This window comes from Rhinolophus ferrumequinum, chromosome 6 (genome assembly GCF_004115265.2).
Source record: "Rhinolophus ferrumequinum isolate MPI-CBG mRhiFer1 chromosome 6, mRhiFer1_v1.p, whole genome shotgun sequence".
NCBI lineage: Eukaryota > Metazoa > Chordata > Mammalia > Chiroptera > Rhinolophidae > Rhinolophus > Rhinolophus ferrumequinum.
Genome location: NC_046289.1, coordinates 99,932,563 through 99,956,749, shown reverse-complemented (window position 1 = coordinate 99,956,749; position 24,187 = coordinate 99,932,563). Strand labels below are relative to the sequence as shown.

General features: G+C 46.2%; 1 protein-coding gene across 2 annotated transcripts; it reads left to right on the top strand.

Moving 5' to 3' along the window:
* Nucleotides 1-24: 24 nt before the first annotated feature.
* Nucleotides 25-23,770, top strand: SNUPN (snurportin 1). Of its 2 annotated transcripts, none has more exons than XM_033108684.1 (9): nucleotides 25-531; nucleotides 3,345-3,507; nucleotides 5,930-6,074; nucleotides 10,936-11,058; nucleotides 11,265-11,361; nucleotides 12,674-12,771; nucleotides 15,652-15,726; nucleotides 17,201-17,281; nucleotides 18,572-23,770. In XM_033108684.1, exons 2-9 carry the CDS (start codon nucleotides 3,350-3,352, stop codon nucleotides 18,881-18,883), a joined length of 1,089 nt encoding a protein of 362 aa, XP_032964575.1. In that variant the 5' UTR covers nucleotides 25-531; nucleotides 3,345-3,349; the 3' UTR covers nucleotides 18,884-23,770. The 2 variants fall into 2 exon arrangements, with proteins under 2 accessions (XP_032964575.1, XP_032964576.1); XM_033108685.1 differs by having other exon boundaries at nucleotides 29-531; nucleotides 10,954-11,058; nucleotides 18,572-19,155.
* The last annotated feature ends 417 nt before the right edge of the window (nucleotides 23,771-24,187 follow it).

Genomic DNA, 24,187 nt, shown 5'->3' with positions numbered 1-24,187 from the left:
AAAAGGGCTGTAATCAGGGCTGTTTCCGGTGTTGTACGGGCAATGGGGAGGGACTTGGGGATGTCAAGGCTGCGGAGGAGTCATTCAGGGAACCCGCACCGACCATACAAATCGCCGGCACGCGAGGGGGCAGACCGTTGGCGCACCCTACGCACAGGGCGGGCCTGAGGGGCGGCAGCACCCGGGCCTGGAGGGCCTCGATCCCCCTGGAGGGCCTCGATCCCCCGGGACGAGATGGAGCTCTTCCTATTGGCGCAAGGCGCCCCGAGGAGCTAATGCTCAGGGGCGAGGGCGCGGCCCGGCCAAGTCACCTTATAAGAGGGACTCCGAGAGACGGGAAAAGCGCCAGCGGAGCCGCTCCGCGAGAGGACTTCCGGCGACCCCCGCGGCGGGAGAGGCCGGAAACGCCTGACGCGGGGCCCGTGGGCCGGACGACGGCGGCTGAGGGGCGGGCCAGGCTCTCCCGGGGCAGCTGATTGGTCGGCCCCTGGCGGCGGTAGTGGCGACGAGTGGAACCGTCACCTGGGCCCGGTGAGTCCTGGGTTCGAGCTTGGGCCCGAGCCTGGGCCCCACTGGCTCCAACTGCTCCTCGGCGAGCGGCTATGACTCCCGGTAGCCGGTTCCACATCTCCGGCTCCCCGAGGCGTTCCCGGGAGGGGCCGAGCCAAGTCGGGGCCTCCCCCTGGGCGCGCTTCTGCTTCTCTGGTCCACGCGGTCGGCCAGGAGCCCTCGGGGACTCTGTGGGGGAGGGGCGAATCCTGCAATGCCTAAATGGCCCCAGCCCTAGACAAAGGCAGTGCGGGGCCCTGGCGGGGGGAGCTGCCGCCCGGTGAGAGATGCCGAGGAGGCCTCGATCCCGGGCTGGGGATGCGAGGCTGGGGACGCCTGGGCGCGTCGGAAATTTGGGAGTTAGTAGGGGGCAGATGCAGGTGGAGGGTGAGACCACCCGGGCTAAGGTGAGAACCCTTGGAGTCCGCCCCACCTGAGGAATGGGTTGAAAGAGCAGGAGCCGGCCAAAAGCAGCCATAAAGGAAGGTCCAGCCCTCGCCCCAGTATCCCAACGCTGCGATTAACTTCGGCAGAGCGGGAGCCCCACCGAGATAAAGCATGATAAGGCCTAATAAATGTATTTGGTCATTATTTTGGTAAGCCGCAGACATAATTAAAAAAAATTATTATAGAAGTGTTTAGATTGAGACTAAACTACAGAAAAATACCGAAAATGGCACACCATTATGGATCCCAAGTACACATCACCTAGCCCGAACCACAAGATGGCCACACTGGTTGCATTACAAATATGTTATGGTTCCACACTGTTGATCTTAAGTGTAAAAAAAATTGTTTTAAATTAAATTTATTGGGGTGACATTGGTTAGTAAAATTGTATGGGTTTCAAGTGTGCTTTTTTTTTTTTTCTTTTAAGGAGGGCACAACTCACAGTGGCCCATGTGGAGATCAAACCGGCAACCTTGCTGTTCTTAGTAGCACCACATTCTAACCAGCTGAGCCAACCAGCCACCCCCTCAAGTGTACATTTCTATAATATATCATCTACATAAAAAAGTTTTCATGTTTACTGGGTGCAGCGGTTCAGTTTTGCAAGATGAAAAGAGTTCTGGATATTGGTTGTACAACAATGTGAATGTACTTAACACTACTGAACTGTACACTTAAAAATGGTTAATATGGTAAATTTTGTCAGTTTTTAAGTGCAATTTTTTTTTTATTTTTTAAGATTTTATTGGGGAAGGAGAACACGACTTGACTGGGGAATAGTGTGTACTTCCAGGATTCTTTTTTTTTTCCCAAGTCAAGTTGTTGTCCTTCAATCTTAGTTGTGGAGGGCGCAGCTCAGCTCCAGGTCCAGTTGCCATTGCTAGTTGCAGGGGGCGCAGCCCACCATCCCTTGCTGGAGTGGAACCTGCAACCTTGTGTTTGAGAGTACACGCTCCAACCAACTGAGCCATCCAGGAGCTCAGCTGCAGCTCAGCTCAAGGTGCGGTGTTCAATCTTAGTTGCAGGGGGCAGAGCCCACCATCCCTTGCAGGAGTCGAGGAATCAAACTGGCGATCTTCTGGTTGAGAGCCCTCTGGTCCATGTGGGAATCGAACCGGCAGCCTTTGGCTTTAGTAGCATGGAACTCCAACCGCCTGAGCCACCGGGCCGGCCCTAACCACAATTTTTAAGAAAAGGTTTCTTTCAAATTAAAAAATCTAATGCTGCAAATTAAGAAAAAAAATCTGACTTCAAGTGTGCAATGGAAAGTAGCTCATTGCCAAGTAGAGGCCCATAGAGTTGTGTTTTTAACCATACAGGCTCTAGAATGAATCTGTTGGTTTTGGTGTTCAGAGCAGTAGGACTTGGCCTGAGGTGGCGTTTAAGCACTGTGGTGCCCTCTGGTTTACACTAGAACTGAAGGGTTAGGCCAGCTCAGCTTTGTGAGTCAGTGCCTCTTAAATGTTCCTGTTTTCTTACAGTCTTAGGTACACCTGTAACCCTTGGGTGCGCTCCTGTGCCACCTTTCTAACTTCATTCTCAGGAGAGTTAATGAAATGTGAATTCACCTTTCTCTCCACTCCCATTCCTACCTAGATAGTCTCCCTTTAATATATCTACTCCTGTTTCCCAAATGCACCACATGTCAGTCCTTCACACTTCTGGAGTGCCTGACATTAGCTGTCCAAGTTCTAGCTACATTCTAGCTATCGCTTTGCAAATGAGTCCTACCTAGGTAGTCCTGAAACCTTCCTTCTGCCCACCGCAAACAAAACAAACTATAAAACCAGAAAGTAACAGGTTTGAGTTTTTGGCTTCCTCCAGGGGCTCCAGAACCAGTGTTTCTTCCAGAGGTAAATTTTCTTAATGTGAGTTGGTATTTATTAGAGAATTAAACAACCAATTGGGTAAGATTTGCATCAGAAAATTATATTAGTTATTGAGTAATGGCTATTTAGAACTATGTAGGAAAAAATTAGGTGCTTGATCACATCACTGGTTATCAGTGACAGTAAGAAGAAATTAGTTACAGGACCCCCCCTGGTGATAGATGGCAAAGAGCAAAAGTTAGATTCAATCACAGGCTGAATTTGCTTAGTGACTAGTGTCTAAGTTTATATAATCAGAGCTATCGAAGAGATTATTAATGAAATATCTACAGGAAATAATGTAATGTTCATCTGTAACTCATTTACCCTTTAACTTCCATTTTTCCCATGGAAACAGTTGTGATTTTGGATTAAGTGAGGTTTTTTTAGGAATGTAGCCATCATGCTACATCATAATTGCCTGTCTACAGGAGGTAACATGAAATGAATGAACCATTTTCTTGTTTTCCTTTGTAGGGAAGATGGAAGAGCTGAGTCAAGCCCTGGCTAGTAGCTTCTCTGTGTCTCAAGATCTGAATAGCACAGCTGCCCCACACCCCCGCCTATCCCAGTACAAGTCCAAGTACAGTTCCTTGGAGCAGAGTGAGCGGCGCCGCCGGTTATTGGAACTGCAGAAATCGTAAGGGATGCTTTAAAAACTCCTTGGCTTCTGTCTCTAGGCCGGGCACTGAGCCATTCAGGAGGCTCTCGATTTGCATCTACAGAAACTGCTTCAAAGTAAATCCTTTGTAGGCTGACGGTCTTCCTCATGGGGTTGGAGGGTAAATCCGGAGAGGTGGCCATCCTTTATGCCAGAGCTTAGGAAAAGATGAAGTAGGGAGAGGCTAAAGTTTGAAAGTAAAAGTTCAGTTATTTGGTTAAGTTTTCTTTCCTTCCTGGCAGCAGTACTAAGCTTTGCAATTTAGGGACTTGTGAAAGCCACACCCAGACTTCCACTCCCCACATTCCCTGTGTGGCTTCTCCTGCACTCTGAATCCTGGCATTGGTGTGGTCTTCCTGTCTGACTGCAGCCCACATGTCTCTGTGGAGCCCTTGGGAGTTCCAGACAAATAATTCCACAGGAAACCTGAGGAAATGTCTTCCATACACATAATTCTCAGTGCCAAGATGGCACACAGGGAAAGAGAGCAGGATTTTTAAGGCTGGGCTGCTCTGAAAGCAGGGCCTGTCCTTTTGTTCTCAGTGTAACATGGACCTCTTCTGGGTAAAAAATTAAGGAATTGAAAATTAGTAGGAACTATTAACAGCCGCACAGTTTCTAGGCTGTCTGCATTTTGCCCAGTGCTGCATCACTGGATGTATTTAGCAGAAGTGTTTCCCTGTGGCCTCCGGGATGCTTGCAGATTACATCTGCAGATCACTCCAACCCCCCTTTTTAAAAAATATAATTTAGATATTTTGAATTTTGAACTGTGAATACATACAATGAATGTATTACCTATTCCAAAATAATTGGTAAAAAGTCTCCTTCCCAGTTCTATCCCCTTGCCATCCAGTTCCTCTCCCATATTATTTCTTGTGTATCCTTCCAAAGATATTCTATGCACATATGAGTGAGCAAGTTGTGGTTGCATGTGTACATAAGCTTTTCCTTTTTTTAAAAAAGATTTTATTGGGGAAGGGGAACAGGACTTTATTGGAGGAACAGGACCTTTTTCCAAGTCAAGCTGTTGTCCCCTCAATCTTAGCTGTGGAGGGTGCAGTTCAACTTCAAGTTTAGCAACCTTGTGGTTGAGAGGACTTGCTCCAACCAACTGAGCCATCCGGGAGCTCAGCGGCAGCTCAGCTCAAGGTGCCGTGTTCAATCTTTAGTTGCAGGGGGCGCTGCCCACCATCCCTTGCGGGACTCGAGGAGTTGAACTGGCAGCCTGTGGTTGAGAGCCCACTGGCCCGTGTGGGAATCGAACTGGCAGCCTTAGGACTTAGGAGCATGGAGCTCCAACTGCCTGAGCCACTGGGCCGGCCCAAGCTTTTTTTTTTTAACAGAAGTAGCAGTGTAAAATACACTATTCTGCACATTTATTTAAGTTCTTTTTGTTGTTTGTTTTTTCCAGAGATTCTATATTGGTTCATAACGTACCAAGTATTCTGTTCCATTGAATGGATAGTTCATGATGTCATCTAACCAGTCCCCTACTGATGGACATCTGGGTAGTTTCCTTCTCTTATGCTTACAAACGATGCCTGGGAAATAACCACGGATGTGCATCCTTTGCACATGAACAAGTACACCAGCTCTCCCTTATTTTTGAGATAAAAGACCATTCATTGTGCTTGCATATGCTCTCTGGTGTGCACCTTCGAGTGAGTGTGCAGGAACACGTGTGTGTGTGAGAGAGGAAACCAGCTGGCTTGGTCTGTCTCAGTGGATGACCTTTGGCCTTACTCAGCATTGAGGAAAGCAAGCCTGGGAGGTTATGTGGTATCTGCAAATTACTTTGGAACAATTAGGTTCCAAAAATTCTTTTACTTCTCAATTTCCCAAACTTTCTACAATGTGTAGTTTTTAAAAACGAGGAAGATAACAATAAAAGGAAACAAATAAAAGTAAATCATAAGCTACGTGTTCTTTTTTGAAAGTTAGACAGGAGCTGGAGAAAGACTTTAAAATTCTCACTGCATCTCAGTGGTTCCTCTCTTCATTTCCTGGGGCTTTTGCATTAGATGTCTGCCTGGCAGAGAAGTGGCAGCTCTTACTTGGGACAGGTGGGAGGAGTCTTAGAGGGTGTGGGGTGCGGAGGCCGGGAGGGTGGGGGGGAGTGGGGTCAGCCTTTCCAGCTAACAAACCTTGAAATTTCCTTAAAATATTTTACTTTGCCCATTTTTAGGAAACTGGGGAAGGCTATGTTTAGAGTATTTAGGCTCTGGGAGGAGGTGGTCACTAGTTTAACCTTACAGAAGAAATTCTGTCATCTCTTATCCCTTTGGAATCCCCAGGTTGCTCCTGAATTTGGAGGCTTTGAATTGAATTAAATCTGCCACACTGTAGGGTGTCTTCCTATAAGAACAAAGACCTATCTTTATGGCGTTTCTTTCTCCAGCAAGCGGCTGGATTATGTGAATCATGCCAGAAGACTGGCCGAAGATGACTGGACAGGGATGGAGAGTGAGGAAGAAGAAAAGAAAGATGATGAAGAAATGGACACTGATACTGGCAGGAAGTTACCAAAACGCTATGCTAATCAAGTGAGTATTCCAGAGACCATTAGGCCCAGCTAGTCCGCTCCACTTCCTATGCAGTCAAATCCGCTGAAGTAAACGTTGCCATAAGGAGAGGAGGAGGCGGCAGGACCAAGGAGTGGGGACTGCCAAGAAAGTGCTGATGTTTGGAAGTCTCTGGCTGCAGAGAAGAGCTGGCTTACCGTGCGTGTGCTGACGGGGCTCACTGCTGGTCACTGGTGGGTTTGGGAACCATGACCCGGGCTGTAAGCCCAGGCTGCTGACACTACGGGACTCCACACACGTGTCCTTTTCGTAGCCATTGCACAGCTGCTCTGCAGGGCCTGCCCAGCCTAGCACTGCCCCATCCCACCTTCCAGACTTCCTATTACCCAAGCAGGGGACTAAACGTGTCAGCCTGGGATTTTCACATTCACATAATGGAAGATGGGAAGTGCAGCTGCCCGTGAATAGAAGGAGCCTGTCCAGCCACCCCAGGCCAACCAGGTGGCCTCCGTGGAGCTGAGGCCATGAAACAACAGATCACTGTCAGAACCTTACTAAGTGCCCTATTGCTTCCAGATAGCAATGCCAGAGGGGCAGCAGGCATGGGGACTGGCCAGCGCCCCAGGCAGCCCAGTGATTCCCTAAGGCAGGGTATCGGTCCTAGTGGGGCAGGGGTCTGCCCACAACCAAGTGTGTTGTCACCCAAGAATCTCTGCCACCTTTAGTCTGTGGTTCTGGGTGCACACACTCCCCTCTTCTTTCTATGCCACAAACACAGCACCGATAGCGTCCTCTGTGACAGGATAATTCCGTCATCTTCGGCAGGTGGTGTTGAAGTCGCTGCTGTGTGTTAAGCTAGGCTGTGCCATGGGGAAGAAATAACCCCTACACTCCTCGCCTGAATGCAGATTATGGTTTTTGATCTAAGCAAATGAGATTAACTTCCAGTAGGGAAAGAAGCAGGGCTGTGAAATCAGGACCGCATTGATAAAAGAGGAGGCAGCTTTGAAGCATGGGTCGGATGTGGACAAGCAGAGGTGCAGGGCGTCCCGGGGAATCCAGGCAGTAGGAGCAGGCTAAGCGAGAGTGGAGGTGGGACAGGAGTATATGGCGTGTTCAGGAGTGGTGTGCCGGCCAGTGAGGATGCAGCAGCATAGGGCTGCGGGAAGGAATACAGTGGAAATGTGTGTGAGGTTTAGACTTTTAGATTGTGGGACCCCTGGAGAGTTTTGAGCCAGGGACTTCATGTAATGATAGCCACACCCGTGTGTAGAAGTGCCTGGAAAGAGAGACTGTGGTAGGGAGCTTAGGTTTGCTAAAACGATGTGGTGGTGGGCAGTGAAAGTGGGAAGGAAATGACGTCACCACCATGAGAAATGTCACGAGGTAGCACGGACAGAATTGAGCAGTGGGTTGGATAGAAGAGGCACTATAAGGAGTGGTTAAGAGTTTAAACTCTGAGGTCACTTAGACCTGAACCTGACCTCAAAGCCAGGCTCTTTGTTGACCTTGAGCAAGTTACTTAACCATTCTAAGTCTCGTGTTTCTTATCTGTAAAGTTAGGGGATAGTAATAGCACCTGTCTCATAGGATTGGTAGAAGGGTAAGTGAGATATAGTGTACCCTAAACACCTAGCCTAACGCCCATAATAATGCCCCACAAGTATTAGCTGCTACTATTATTTTTTTAAACAGCCATATTGAGATATAATTCACATACCATACAATTCACACATTTTCAGTGTACAATTCAGTGGTTTTTAGTATATTTATAGGGCTGTGCAACCATCACCGCTGTCTAATTTCAGACCGTTTTCATCATCTCATAAAGAAAACTCATACCCATTAGCAGTTGGTCAGTCCCCGCTCCTTTCCCCCAGCCCCTGGCAATTGCTACGCTGCCTTCTGTGTCCATGGATTCTCTATTCTGGACATTGCATAGAAGAGGGATTATACAAGATGTATCCTTTTGTGTCTGGCTTCTTTCACTCAGCATAAGGGTTTCGAAGTTCATCTGTTGTAACGTGTTCATTTTTATTGCTGATAATATTCTACTGTATGGATAGACTACATTTGTTTATCAGTCACTAGCTGATGGGCATTTGGGTTGTTTCCACTTTTTCGCTATTATGAGTAAGGCTGCTGTGAACATTCATTTACAGTTTGTTTTGTGGTCATAATGTTTTCACCTCGCTTGGGAGTGGAGTTACTAGGTCATATGTATGGTAACTCTGTGTTTAACGTTTTGAGGATTGCCAAACTGTTTGCCAAAGTGACTGCACCATTTACATTCTCACCAGCGATATATGAGAGTTCCAGTTTCTCCACATCTTCGTCAATACTTGCTATTGTGTGTCCTTTAAAGTATGGCCGTCCTCGTGGATATGAAGTGGTGTCTCATGATCCTGATTGCATTTCCCTAATGACTAATGACATTGAGCATCTTTTCATGTGCTTATTAGCCATTTGTATGTCTTCTTAGGAGAAATGTGTATTCAAATCCTTTGCCTCATTTTTTTTAAAAAATTTATTGGGGTGACAATTGTTAGTAAAATTACATAGATTTCAGGTGTACAATGCTGTATTACATCATCTATAAATCCCATTGTGTGTTCACCACCCGGAGTCCTATGCCTCATTTTTAAGTTGCAGTATTTGTCTTTCATTATTGAATTGTGATAATGCAAGTCCCTTATCAGGTACATGATTTGCAGATATTTTCTCCCATGCTGTGTGTTGTCTTTTTACTGTCTTGATGGTATCGTTAGCAGTACGAAAGTTTTAAATTTTATATAGTCTAATTTCTCTATTTTTGTTTTGTCACTTGTGCTTTTAGTGTTGTATCACTACCGGTCTTTAAGGGAATGTTGATTTGTGCCTTGGGTTTAAGATTCAGTAGCACAGGGCAACTGGATAGCTCAGTTGGTTAGAGCATAGTGTTCTAAACAACAGGGTTGTGGGTTCAGTCCCCACATGGGCCACTGTGAGCTGTGCCCTCCACAAGTAGATTGAAACAACTACTTGACTTGGAGCTGATGGGTTCTGGAAAAACACACTTAAAATAAATTAAAAATAAAAAAAGATTCAGTAGCAAAGGTAGTGGTGATGTAATTACCAGGGCTACAGAAGGCAGACAGGAAGGGTGGGTGTTTCGGGCTGGGAAGTACTTGGGCAACAGAAGACAGTGAGTTCTGTTTTGGATATACTGAGTTTAAGGTACAGAGGGGACAAGCAAAGAAAGTGATACCAAGTGGCCAGCTGGAAATACACATCTGGAGGAAAGGAAAGAAATCTGGTGCTGAAAAAGAAGTTGAATTGGGAGGCATCGTCTTAGAAGTGACAAGAAGGTACAGAAGTAGATGAGACCCACCCCATGGGGGCAGCATCTAAGAGAAAGGAAAAGGGAAACCTAAAACAGTCCCCTGAAGATTTTCTGCATGTTTTTGGGGAGTGTGTGGAGGAACGTTTGGAGGAAAACACAATGGCACAGGGACAAGGGAACATGTGTGAAGGGGAGGATGTGAGTGGCAGCGTCACACGGGGAGGAAAGGGAGGTGAGGGCAGAAAGACTTGGCAGCACCTGAGGAGGTCACTGATGGCTTCAGCGGGCTGTGGGCAGCAGATGTGGACTGAGGGTCTCAGTAGGAGGGCAGGCAGCATCAAGGAATAGGAAGTAACTTTTAAAAAAGGAGAAAGTGCAATAGCTTAACAGAAATACAGAGTGATAACAGCTTTTCATTTTTGTTTTGGTTTTGAAGATTAGGGGTTGAGTATTTTGTGGGCTGAGGGGAAGGAGAGATGAAAGATTCAGTGGGAGGGATTAATTGATAGGCGAAAGTCTATAGATGGGAGGGACTAGGAGTGATGAGCAGAAGTTACATTTACTTCACCTTAGCCCCCTCCTTTTTTTTTTTGGTTGGTAACATGATATCTTAATGACATTGATTGGTCAGGTAGGCTGAGAAATTCTACATTTTTTAGGTTGGGCAAATTCTCTCTTCTGGAACATTTGAGCGACAACTATACAAGTAACCAAAAAAGTAACCATTAAGATTCCTATTTTTCTTTTCTGAGGCAGATTTCCTAACACGTGTGTCACCACTTGGGGAAATGATGACCTAGTTTAAAAGCATCTCAAGGTCAGGGGTCGTCTTCATCTCTGAGGTATCACCCCTGGAACATAATAGTTATGATTAGGTGGGTGGACAATGTAAAGAAAGGGAGAGGGCCCCATCACCCGGATACAGGGGGTGAGGTGTAAGAATGGGTGTGGATGCAGGTAGCGAAGGTGTGAAGTTGAAGTTCACAGTGAGTGGACTCTGTCCTGTCAGTTGAGCAGCAGACCAGTTGACTGCTAAGAGCAAGTGGGGTGCAGGTCCCACTGTCAGTATTTTCTGCCCTCATTCTTTTTTTTAAAAATTTTATTGGGGAAGGGGAACAGGACTTGATTGGGGAACAGTGTGTACTTCCAGGACTTTTCCAAGTCAAGTGGTTGTCCTTTCGGTCTTAGTTGTGGAGGGCGCAGCTCAGCTCCAGGTCCAGTTGCCGTTGTTAGTTGCAGGGGGCACAGCCCACCATCCCTTGCGGGAGTCGAACCGGCAACCTTGTGGTTCAGAGCCTGCTCTCCAACCAACTGAGCCATCTGGCCACCCGGGAGCTGAGCGGCAGCTCATTGACTTCATTCTAGTGGCGGAGGGCGCAGCTCGCTGGCCCATGTGGGAATCGAACCGGCAGCCCCGTTGCCCAGAGCTCGCGCTCTAACCAACTGAGCCACCCGTCCGCCCTGCCGTCATTCTTTTAATTGTATTTTCATTACAGATACAGGATGTGACTTCTCTGTCATTGTGAAGTGGAACAGCACATTCCTATTGATTTTTAACACCATGTTTTGTGTTCCCAGTTGATGCTGTCTGAGTGGTTAATTGATGTCCCTTCAGATTTGGGGCAGGAATGGATTGTGGTCGTGTGCCCTGTTGGAAAAAGAGCACTCGTCGTTGCGTCCAGGGTGAGTGCCGACTCCTGTCCACACACCGTCATGCCTAGTCTGTAGCAGGGGGGGTTCTTTGTACTCCCTGTTCCTTGTCTGCCACAGCAGCTGTGCTTGGCCTGGGGACGGAGGCGCTTTCTTACAGGAGGATTTGTTGAGAGCCACCTTTGGGTCGATGGCAGCCCGTGATGCCTAATGGGATTGGTATCTTTCTTTCCACACAGGGTTCCACCAGTGCCTACACCAAGAGTGGTTATTGTGTCAACAGGTTTTCCTCCCTTCTGCCAGGAGGCAATAAGCAAAACTCAACAACAGCGAAAGGTACCCACATAAAATTGCCTATTTAAGTTTTGTAATCAGTAAAAGACAGTGTCAGTTGCTTGGGTAGTTCTTTTAAAGACCCACTTTGAAAGCCTACCTTTGGAACTGCGTAGACACTGTCCTGTCCACCAGACAGGCTGTCTCCTTCGAGGTCAGGCCTCCTTGGCTGCAGAACAGTCTCAGCCGGGTGAGGTCTGCTGGACAGCACGCCCCTGAATTAAAGTGAACACGCCTTTCCCGTGGACCACCATTGCAGGCGACAGCTGCAGGGTGTGGCGAAACGTCCCTCAGGATTCCTAGGGTAACGGACAGAAAGCTGTTGGTGGGGAGTCCCTGCCAAATCCCCTTTTCTCTTTTATCGTTGTCCTAACCCTAGCTTCTCCCTCCCACCTGAGCCCAGCTGAGGAGACTAACATCACGGAGCTTAATTAACTTCCACAGCCACTGAGTGAGGAAGTGGTAGAGCTAGGCCCAGCTCTGCTCTCCTCCCGGCCTGCCTGGGCTCCCTTGGTGCTTCACTGTGCCCTTGGTACTAAGCCCCGACTTCTCTGTGGGCTTTTTGAGGCCCTCCCGCCTGGGCTTTGACCCACACACCCTTGTATCTTTCCCCTGCTCTACATATCCATTCTCCGCTCTGCTCAGCGTGCTTGCCTCCTGGTACCCCACATGTGTCCAGTTCATTCTACCTCTGGGCCCCTGCTCATGCCACCTCAGTACTCTGGCTTGAAATGCCCTCTCTTCTGCCCTGTTGTTTTCATCCTCTGATCCCAGAAGACTGTTCATATCACGTCTCTTCCATGAAGCATTTCCTGCTGCTCCAATCCCTTTTCCTGGAATTCCTATTGCTCTTAGTTTGTGCTATGCAGTTCAGCTCTTTGTTCTTTCCTTACATACTTAACTGGATTGTAACTTCCTTAAAGGCACGACTACTCACAGTTAATATTCCCCACAGAACACAGTGCCTGTGATAGTAACTCCAAAAGTAGTTGTAAACTAAAAGGGAAGATTACTTGTTTCCAAACGTGAGCTTCTCTAAGGTGGGTAAATGCCCCAGTCTATCTAGAAGTTGAGATTCCCAGTTGGCTGAGGGGCTGCCTTGCTCCTTGTGCTCTCCTACCTCAGGTCACCCTTCAGCTGTGTCCTGAGGAGCTCTCTCCCAGTGAATCCTTTCTGCTTAGTGCTGCCGCTTGCTGCAAGCTCTGAGGATTGTTGGTCTCAGTTCCCAGGCCCTAAGATGGGGCTCCCTGGATAGTGGTGCTGGGAACCCTGATTGGAGGGGAATTGTGTACCAACTTTGTGCATTGTGTCACAGACTACACCATTCTGGACTGCATTTACAGTGAGGTAAAGCAGACCTACTACGTTCTGGATGTGATGTGCTGGCGGGGACACCCTTTCTACGACTGCCAGGTAAGGAGCGGTACTCCCCTCATGGCTTCTGTTCTCTCCTCTCCTCCCTGGAAAATGGCTGAGCATGTGGGTTTGGTACGTGACCAACTTCTTGGTATGCACAGGATGTGGTATATCAAGAACATTATCTAATGTTCCTTGCAACTGTGAGTGTGTTTAAATTAGCTTCATTTAAAAAAAAGTCGAAGGAACTTAAAAATAGTAGAAGGAACTATGGAAAGTATAGCAAATTCTTGAGGTGAAGAAGGAGAGAAACAGAGCAAAGGGTAGGCTGGGACCTTGTAGGAGATGCAGTCACTGCTCCCCTCCTGTGTGGGAAGATTGCTGGCAGGGAAGACTGGGTGAAGGGGGTGCCATCTTGTGCGAGGAAGAGAAAGTGGGATGTAAGGTACCATCAAATAGACTCCTGCCACCTCCATTCCTTCACGAACCACACCCTGACCCTGAAAGTGGCGGGGTCTCCTCGGTATGATACAAAGCCTTGGATCTCTGAGGGGCTAGCTCTCGGAGGTTTCCCAAGTGAGGAGCAGCCCCAATGTTCTCTCAAGTTTCACCTTTCCCCATTATTTTTCTCAGCTTGGTGATTCTTATAAGTGACAGTAGCAGCCGTCAGGGTGAGGCGAGGTCAGCCGCTCAGGCCCTATTTCTATTCCCAGCAGTCCCCCATCTATGTCCCAGTTTTATAGTGCTGACTTTTTGTGCTCCCTGTCAGTTAGTTGATTATAGTGGTTCTCAGTGTTGTTAGAAATGTAAATTCTCAGACCTACTGAATGAAACTATGGGGTGGCTTATGTTTTAGCAAGCCTCCAGGAGCTAGATCCTCATGCAAGTGTGAGAATCGTGGGTTCTCACCATCGGCTGCTGCTTCTCATAGCCTTTACCCGAAGCTAGGCTTCCAAATGGTGCTAGGTGGTGGCTCGCAGGGTCCTGTCGTTCTAACAGTAACAGCTGAGACTTGCACCGCTCAGGCCTGTGTGAGCATCCCCTCCCTGATCCCTCACAACAGTTCTATCAGGTAAGAGCTGTTATTAGTCCTCAGCACACAGATGGGGCAGCACAGCCACAGGTGGTAAGTACCTTCTCCAATTATAGACCTAAACCTAAAACTCAGAGCTCGTACATTCAGTCCAGAACATATTTTCCTTTAATTCTGTTGAAGGATGTTTCCCAATGTGCATTCACAACCTATGAATTTGGCAACTAAAGCCACCTGTTTTTTTTTTTTTTTTTTTTAAAGTGGTGAAAAAAGTTTATTAGAAGAGAGAGTGCACTCCAAAGAATTAGGAGCGGGTCGAGCCCAGCCACCTATGTTTTTATAATATAAAGAAAAGACTCTGTGTTGTGTGTGTGTGTGTGTGTGTGTGTGTGTGTATGTGTATGTATTTGAATGTTTATATCAATTTTATTCCTAATTGTCAAATTTTCGAAGCAAACAAGATGTCTTTGAATGAATACACAATCTGGTAAATTGATATCAAAACTATAAAAGTGTATTCTTCCCCCAAAAGAAAATATTTAAACAATATTAATGAAAATACCAATGTGACAGAGTTGAAGTTGAAGTCAAAGTAAAAATAAGTCATAATCTGAATTTTCAGTATTACTAAAAATGAAAGTATTAAACACATGGGAATAATAGATCAATGCAATAAAATGAATAAGAGAAACTAATTAAAAAATTGATAAGGCATTAAAGTAATAGAAAAAAATAACTAACCCAAATAAATTATGTAAGATAGTTCTTAATAATGTTCAGTAAAGTTTATGAAGTTCTGTTTAACCTAATAAGGAAAAAAGGAGAATGACAAATACATAAAATAAGAATTGTTATGATGACTAGCCACAAAGAAAAAAAGATAGTTTACAAAAATAACTCCGAACAAATTTGTACTTTTTTACACTACTTTTCTTAACTCTATGCAAATAAAATACACGTAAAATAAAAATTTAATAGAATATATTTTGTCAAAATTGACTCAGAAGTAGATAATCAAGAAAAACTGACATATATGGAAAAAATGAAAAAAGCTGTAAAAGAATTACTCTTTTAGCTATGAAGACTGTGTTTTTTTTTTTTTTTTTTTTAATTTCCAAAAACAAAATAATGTAAGGAAAGAAAAGGCCCTAAATAACTACAGGAGGCTTCATATCAGTAATTCAAAAAATAAAGTAGTTTATGAGACGTTATAACTATATAGTAGTTTCTAATCCTCAGAATTAAAACAAAGGTTGACCACATGTGCTTTGGAATTGGAGAGTCCTGGGTCCCACAGTATTTTCTCTGTGTACCTGGGCAAGTGACTTAATCTCTTTGAGCGTCAGTCCTTTGGTGTAAATGGAGATAATGGTAATACAACTCTCAAAGGGTGGGCAAGGGTTAATAAGATTGTATGTGTAAAGTCCTGAGCACAGAGCCTTGCACATAGTAGGCTTTCATGATAAATGCTGGCTCTACTGCTATCAGTAATCCTACTGGATTTTTTTTTTTTAATTAAAGTTTGTTGGGGTGACAATTGTTAGTAAAGTTATATAGATTTCAGGTGTACAATTCTATAATACATCATCTATGTATCATATTGTGTGTTCACCATCCAGAGTCAGTTCTCTTTCCATCACCATATATTGGATCCCTTTTACCCTCATCTACTACCACCCCTCCACCCCCCCACCCAGTAATCCTACTGGATTTTAAGAAAAAAATCTTCGAAGATTTTATAAAGATCTTCCTGACCTTATGGCAGTTTTTTAAGGGAAATGAGTACAGTGACAGAAGGGCTTAGGTCTGCATAAATCAGGTGGCTATTTAGAATGGGCTGTTTTTGTTCACATTCGAGTTTGTGATGAGCAGTATTTCATTTTTCTCTATCCATTCTCTGGCAGACGGATTTCCGATTCTACTGGATGCATTCAAAGTTACCAGAAGAAGCACTGGGAGAGAACACCAAGCTCAATCCTGTAAGGCCTTGGGCTTAGGACTGCAAAGTTCTTTAGGATTGGTCTATTATCTAAATATAATCCTGAATGAATTATCTTTTTTGGAGTCAGCATGGTATAATGGGGAGAGTATGGGCTTCATAGTCATGCAGATCTGAATTCTGTTTGGGGCCTTCACAGTTTCTAGGTTAATAACCTCTTCATCTTTACAATAGGGTTAATAACACTCATCTTATAGAGTTGTTCTAAGAACCAGATGACATAAATATGCACGTCCTCCCAGCATAGTACTTACTTATGGTAGGCACTGGATAAATAATGATTGATACAAAGTTGATACAAAAGGCTGATAACTGCTTTTATTAATAAGGTATTAAAATCCTAGTAGAGTAGTTCTCAGACTGTAGCATGCATCAGCAGCCCCTGGAGGCCTGGCAAAATACTCCTGGACATCATCCCAGAGCTTCTCACTCAGTAGGTCTAAGGTGAAGCCTGAGAATTTACATTTCTAATAAGTTCCCCAATGATGAGGATACATGAATCACATTTTGATATCCTCTGCTCTTATATCTGAGCTGAGAGTGACCTCATCTAGTCAGTTCCCTCATTTTACAAATGAGAACATAGGTTCAGGGAGGGAACTGCCTTCCCCGAGGTCCCCCAGTACAGGATGACAGCCCAAAGTGCCTTTGTCACCTGCCCAGTAATTAAATATGTGACTGCTATTTTCAGGGCATTTTATTAGTTAAGCCCCATGGATTGGCCTCTGCTTGGATGGCTTACAGCCTTTTTAAAGGCAATTGGATAACAGTTATGGGACAATCACTGGGGTCAGAACTTCCAGTGATGTTATAGATAATGTCCTGGAGGAACATGCATTGAGGAAGGGGCAGTGGGAGCTGCTTTCTCCGAAAGGCTGTTGTATTATCTCACTGAAGCCACACGACAACCCTATGAAGCAGATACTTCTATTATCCCATTTTACAGCTGGGGAAATGGAGGCTGGCAGAGCTGGGAGTCAGACCTAGGCAATCTGACTGTAGAGTCTGTAGTCCTAAACATTTTGTTACGCTGCTTCAGTCTAAAAATCCTTCCTGGTGTGAAGGGGGCTTCACTCGTCTTCCATTAGGGGCAATTGTCAGAGGGCTGGGAGAACACGATCCCTAAACCTAGCACGGGACGGTGGTTCTCAGTCCTGACTGCATGTTAATATCAACTAGGAAATAGGAAACTGAAAATTGCATGGGCCTCTCCCCAGACCAGTTCAGTGAGAATCTCAGGGTGGGGCCTGGACATCAGTAATTTTTAGGAGCTCCCCAAATGATTCTCCGTATAAAGCAAGGTTGAGAACCACTGACGTAATAATTCAGTGGGTAGGTGGAGGGGAGGTGAGAGGGGAGGAAGAGACTGAACACTTCTTCATACAGCTTTTCAGTTGCTAGAACCAGTATTATTTGTAACATGTACTAATTCTTTGTTCTACTTTATATTTTAGTTTAAATTTGTGGGGCTAAAGAATTTCCCGTGTACCCATGAGAGCCTGTGTAAGGTGCTGTCTATGGATTTCCCTTTTGAGGTAACAAAACCATTGTCTTTATTGCTCTGATGTGATTGCAGGCTGCAGGGAAAGTTGGTTACACAGTCTTGCGCCCTCCTCTGCCTGCTGTGTCAGAGCATAGAAAAGGGCTGAAAGCTGGTTCCTGGGAGGGGTGTGTTCACCCCCTGCAGAACCTTAGCCTCCCCCCTGCTAGGTAAGTCAGAGTGCCAGAGCTGGACGGGCCCTGAAAGGACAGTGCATCTGGCGAGGCTTCGATTCCTAGGGCCTTCTTTGTGTGCCTCTGCTACAAGCCTGACAACCAGAGCCTTTGACTTCTGTGACTGACAGAACACAGGAGTGTGGTCCCTGAGCAGTGGCGTGGGGCAGGGTGACCCGCCCAGCCCAGTGTGTCCTGCACTGTCCCAGTCTTAATGCTGAGCATCCCACATCCCAGAAGTTCCTCAGCTCGGGCAGTCTTTTGTCATCCTTAGAAGCTGCTGTTACCCTCTCCAAGCTCAACAAGCAAACTTTCCTTTGCCCATCACACCCTTTAAAACTCTGCCTAGCCACCCACAAATCTTTGCTTGAACTGGACATAATTTTACTAGAAGAATCACAGCTTCCCACATGGCAAAAGCAGAGTTGCCTTGATTTCTGGGAGTCAATTAAGAAGGTGGTAAGAACACCATCTTTATTTATAGCTCTTATGCCCCAGTGACAATAAATGTTTTTTACAGATGAGTCAATGACTCACCAGAAAAGAAAATGTGGGACTATAGGAAGTCTTCCTGTTCAGAAAAACTGAGTTTCCCAGAACATAGCTCGCAAAAAATTTAGGGGGAGGTTTAGGCAGCCAACAATGCTTTGGAGAGCAGGGCTTCTTGACGGCCTGTTTCCTGTGCTCAGCAGTCCACAGGGGCTGCCAGTTCCCCTGCTTGATTCCCTGCGCAGAGCACATACCCCACCGCAAGACCTCTGGGTGGTGGAAGAGCATGGGACTGGGTTCAAGGTGAATGTCTGCTTCACCTTGTGTTTTCAGAGAGGTCCCCAGAACTCTGAGCAGTCCCACCTCTCAAATACCCTCACGGTGGGTGAGACGGTGAAATAGTGGGGAGGAAAGTACCCTGTAAACAGGAAAGTACTATTTTTGTTTTTATTGTCTAAAATTTAGTTTTCTAGGGCATTTCTTCATTTAGGGAAATTGCATGTGAGAAACAAGAACTTTTTTTCCTCTGGCAGTGAACCATAAGAGCTGCCCCTGTAAGTATAGGTCTCCTGGAAACATGTGGCCCCAGAAGTCATTTTGATCCCTGCTGTGCCCTCTTGTAGGTAGACGGGCTTCTCTTCTACCACAAGCAGGCCCACTACAGCCCCGGAAGCACTCCTCTGGTGGGCTGGCTGCGCCCGTACATGGTGTCCGATATCCTTGGCATGGCCGTGCCACCTGGCCCGCTGACCACCAAGCCGGAATATGCAGGGCTCCAGCTGCAGCAGATTATTGAGCACAAGCGGAACCAGAAGGAGGGTACGAAGGAGAAGCTCGCCCACAAGGCCTCTGACAGCGGACACTATGAGCTGGAGCACCTGTCTACCCCTAAGCTCAAGAGCGTCCCCCACAGCCGAGACCGCCCAGGAGCCTGATGGAGAACTAACGGAAGCGTCCTTTGGGACTCACAGGACAGTGCTTGGTCCCAGAAGGAAGGTTGGGGAGGACAGTGACGACAACAGGTGACTTCATTTTACAGTGGACTTTCCAAAGCCACTGCAGCCGGACACCACTTATCTCCTATCTGAAATGCTGCCTCAAACAGTTGGGGGAGGTTCCCAGATTAATAGGTCCCCGGATTTGAGCAACTCCTGTAAAAATGTATCCCAGATCCACAATGCAAATATACGTGATTCTTAAGAAAGAACCCATGATTCTTAAACTTTAAACAGTCATGAATCTCCTCCAGCTGCACCCCCAGGCTACGTAAACCATGACTGTTCACATCTTGGCCCATTTCACTGTTTTTAGCACTTAAGCATTCTGCTGAGTTTCCAGTTGCTGCTGTTGCCAACGATATTTTCTAAAAGGTCTTACCAGGAACTGCAGTTCTTGGTATTTGACAATGTTCTCTCTTCTGAGAAAACAAGTGTGATTTTCTTTGGTTTAGACATTGCCAGAGATAAAATGCAAATGGGGTTCACTCACTGCTCGGCCAGACGGTTGAGCTGGAGAGTGGGTTATGGAGCTGGGCAGGTCCTGCCCTTGAGGAGTTCCCCATCCAGTGAGAAAGGAAATCCACCAGCAGTACCCAGAGTGCATCCAGGTAGTGAGGTGGTTGCTTTAGTGCAGAAAGGCATATAGAGCCTGGGGACTGGGAAGAACAGGAAGAGGGTCCACAGAGGTCGTCAGAGATGGGCTGAGGCTCAGAGGGGGACAGAAATGTGCTGTGCGGACGAGAGGGCAGGACTTGCTTGCTGGCGGGAGGGCATGTGGTGCAGCCTGCAGAGCAGGGCAGGACGTGCTGTGGGACCCAGAGGGGTTCAGCATGGCTCAACGTTATGCAGGACTGAAGAGCCATGGGAGAGGAAGCTCCAGAGAGATGGGCCAAATTATGTTATGCGGAGGTTTTGGATTTTAGCTCATGGATGAAAGGGAGCCAGTGAAGAGCTTTGAGCAGGCCAGGTCCATTCAATTTGTGAACTAGAGCTCTTTGGCAACTGTGGGAGTGGAAGGACGAGGTATCTGCCGTGTTCAGAAAACATGTCCCATTTCCCATGGCTGCAGTATGCTCCCCACACTGCTTTCCACCTTTCTGGGACTTCTCTTATTGGACAAAAGGACTTTACTATTCCACTCCAGCAGCACTAGCGTCCTGTGGACAGAATTTCAGAGGGATACAGGTTAACGTTGTGTGACATGCCATTGTTCCTTTGTGTTAATTCTGGGAACAAATCCGGGCAGGGGTTGTGCTTAAGTGGAGCCTGAGCACACAAATTCAGCACACCGGTGGGATCAGCCTCGGTGTGGAGCTCTTAGAGGGCTGCTCAAGCGACTGTATAAAATCCCCTCCCCGGTGGTGCTCCTGCTGGCTGCAGATTTCAGCATGCCCACATCAGTAGGCGCTTTCCTGAATTCCAGTGAGGTCAGCTGTACAGGAGGCTGTGCTCCTTTGGTCCAGATGCATGCTGGGGCTGCCTAGGCAGAGCCACCTGTATTGTCTCAGGAGCAGTGCGTGCAGTGGTAGTGAGGCGGGGCTGGGCCAGGTCTGGAAGGTCTACTTCCCCAAAGGATGCGCTCTGGGGACAGATGCATGAGTCAGAAAACATACAGCCAAACTTAGCACCACGCACAACTTGATACTGTTGAATGGTATCTGGAAGGATACATCTCAGAGGAATGCCACTTACATTTTTAACCAAGGAGTCTTGTATTTCTTGTATTACTGAGCAGAATGTATCTCCTGGTCATATTTCTGTGTGAAATGCCACCTATTTCAAAGATGGCTATGTTATAGGTTGCTGTGATGGATGTGAGTTTTCTGGCTACAGTTTGGAACAGCTCTGTTTCTTTTTGTGGAATTCTCTCTTCTCCAGGCTGTATGGTTCGGTGGGACTGTAATTTGGGGGAAATGCCCTCCTTTTGCCAAGCATCGGGCTCAGGCCTCAAGGTGGGCCAATCTCATGCCCCTCACCAAGAGTTTGTGTCTTGAGCAAAGGACCAAAGGGAGTGAATCAGTAGGAATGCATTTATTTTGCCCACGGAGGGGCAGGGGAGTTTCTTCTTCTTGCTATGAAACCTGTGAACATCCAGTAAAGTCCATCTTGTTTAAAGTAGCTAGAGCTAATTTCTGGGCTTGCAACCGAAGAATCCTGATACCACTGTCCACTGTGGCGTACCCTGCTTGTCTGGATTAGAGGACCAGTTTGATACGAGTTAGCAAGGGACTACGAGTTGAGATAGTCTATTTCATGTCAAGTGCCACTGGAACCCATGCACCTAGAAAAGACTAGGCAAAATAAGGAGTGTTGGTTAATTTAATGTTAGGTCAGAAAAGCCATGCTGGTTCTAATGCCTGCATGGAAGAAATGGTGTTAGAGAAATCCACTTGTATTTGGCAGTGGCTCATCTCCATTCACTATTTCTCCACTAGCTCACTTCTCACTCATGTCTCAACCTACTGAAATCCGACTTGTGTTCCTACCACTTCAAGTGCTCTCCTCAAGGGACTGGTGGTGTCCTGATTTCCAAATCTACCCGACATTTCCCAGGTCTTGTCTTAGCTGACTTACCTGCTGTGTATATGCTGATGCCGTCCTATCTTACCTCCAGCCTGTAGTGTGCATCTAACACGTCATCTCCTAGTCACCTCAAGTTCAGCATGTCTCAAACTGCACTCGTTGTCTTTCCCCCTCAGTCATGCTCTTCTCGGGATCCCTGTCCTTGTGAATGTCACTTAGTCACCCAAGCCTAGGAACCATTTTTACGATTTCTGACTTTTCATAGCCAGGTAGTCACCATGTCCTTTAAATCCCACCTTTTCTCCATTTCCTCTACAACCTAAGGCATTAATTCAAGCTTGCGTCTTCTCTCTCCTGGAGTACTTACCTAGTTTCTTACCAGAGTCTCTGACCTAGTTTTCTTGCCACCAGTGCCCTCCCCACCACCACCACCACTCTGTCCCTGCCACAACTGGCAGAGTGATCCTTTCTAAAAATGCAAATCTCATCATGTTAGTTCAGGGACTTCCCATTGCCTGGCAGGTACACACGGAGCTTCTCAGCTTGCCGAGCTTCCTCATGACCGGGACTTAGTGTGTCTGTCCAGCCTCAGAATTACCTGGCCTTCTTTGCTGCCTCCTCTAGAGTGATGCTGCTTTATCGTTCTCTGTACAAACACCTCTGTTTCATATTTCCCCCAACGCATACACACCATCTCTCCTTACTCTGATTGCAGTCACCTGGTGAATAACCTGCTCATCTTTGAAAAACTCTATTCAACAGATACCTATTTGAACCTTTACCTCTGTGGGTAGAATCAGCCATTGTCATCTTTGCGCCCCCTTCCCCCAATCCCACTACATAATCTATTAACCAAAGTTAGGGATGATCCACAAGACCACCCTCACTCTGCCACAACTGCAAGTTAGGGATAGCCCCATGACAAACCCCAAGTTTGGTAATTCACCAGAAGGATTCGGAGAACTCACTGAAAGCTGGTATACTCATGGTTAGTTTATCACAGTAAAAGGAAACAGATTAAAGCCAGGCGAGGGAAGAAATGCATGGGGGCAGAGTCCAGGAAAGTTCTGAAGTGGATCTTCCAGTTGTCCTCTCCCAGTGGAATCACGGACAGCACTGAATTTTCTTGGTAACTATGTATGACGGTACTCACCGAGTATTGCCAACCAGGGACTCACCTGAGCACTGGTGTCCAAAGTTTTCACTGGGGGCTGGTCATGTAGACCTGGTTAGCAGACCTGTTTCCAGCGCCTCCAGGGGTCTAGCTGATAACATGTGATCCAAAGTCGACTACCCCCCAGTCACATTGCTGGACTTCTCGTGTGGCCAAAGACCCTCAGGTAACAAACACACTTCTATTAGGCAGGACATTCCAAGGGCTTAGAAGTTACTTCCCCGGAGCCAAGGGCAAAGGCCAGCCTCTCTACAGGCAAGGTTAAGTTCTTTACTACACACTTCCTCTATTAGATTGCAAGCTTCCTGAGGTCAGGGAGTACCTGGCATTATGCCTGGCACTAGTATCAATAAATGTTGGCTGCGTAATTGAAATAATGAGCTGAACTGAGAAGGCAGTTTGGAGGAGAGCCCCTCCCCTCTCCACTGCACAGAAGAGTGACCCTGGAGAGAGAGAGAAGGCTGATTGGAGGTGTGTGGCTGGCTGCTAAGAGGTGGTTGGATATGCTGCCGACTTCTAATAACAAGAACTACATTTAGTTCTATGGATGTGATTACAAGTATAGCCTAAAAACCTCTCACTGTGGACATTGGAGGAAGGAAACAATCTTCCTACCTACAGACTTCCTTTCTAATAAGGGGAGAATAACAAGGAAGCAAATAATTATAATTCAGAGTGTTGGGTGAACTCTCGACACAAGTATCAGGTATAAAAGTAACATAGTATAGTGATTGATTAATCTGTGATGTGAGAGTGGTAAGTAGGGGTGTCAGATGAGAAAATTGTGTGAGGAAAGAGGCAGATCATTTTTTAATTATTTAAAAAAAAAAAGCAGAGGATAACAATGGTAAGGACCAATCCCTCGAATACTGGGTAATGGGCAAAATGTAATCTACCTGGGATAAGATTTTTCACCTTCCAAACATCCTAGTGATGTCACCTTCAGCCATCCTAGTGATTATAATAGACATGGCCTCTAAGTAAACAAGAACATAATTTTCATTCTAGACATTGGTTAGCAGTATGACCTATTTATGAGGTGTGATCAAACGATATGGTGAGTGTTTAAATAAAAGAAAAATTTATTATAGTAAAAGACACAATGCTATTAACCCCGCTCAAAATACCTCTCCTCGCTTTGAACACACTTATCCCATCACTCTTACCACTTTCTGATGTAGTTCTGGAAGTCCTCTTTCCTGAGTGTCTTTAATTGTGCTCTTGTGGCTGCCTCGATATCTTGAATCATTTTGACTTTGGAGACGAGCCAGAAGTCGCATGGTGCCAGATCCGATGAATACGTAGATGAGGACACGCTGTAATGTTTTTATCTGACATAAATTGTTCCAGAAGCGATGTGTAACACGGAGGATTGTCGTGATGAAGGATGAAGTAAAGACACTCACGAAAGAGGACTTCCAGAACTGCTTCAGAAAGTGGCAAGAATGTTGGGATGAGTGTGTGTGAAGCGAGGGGGAGTATTTTGAGGGGTATTAATGGCAATGTGTCTTTTACTGTAATACATTTTTTTAAACTTAAATATT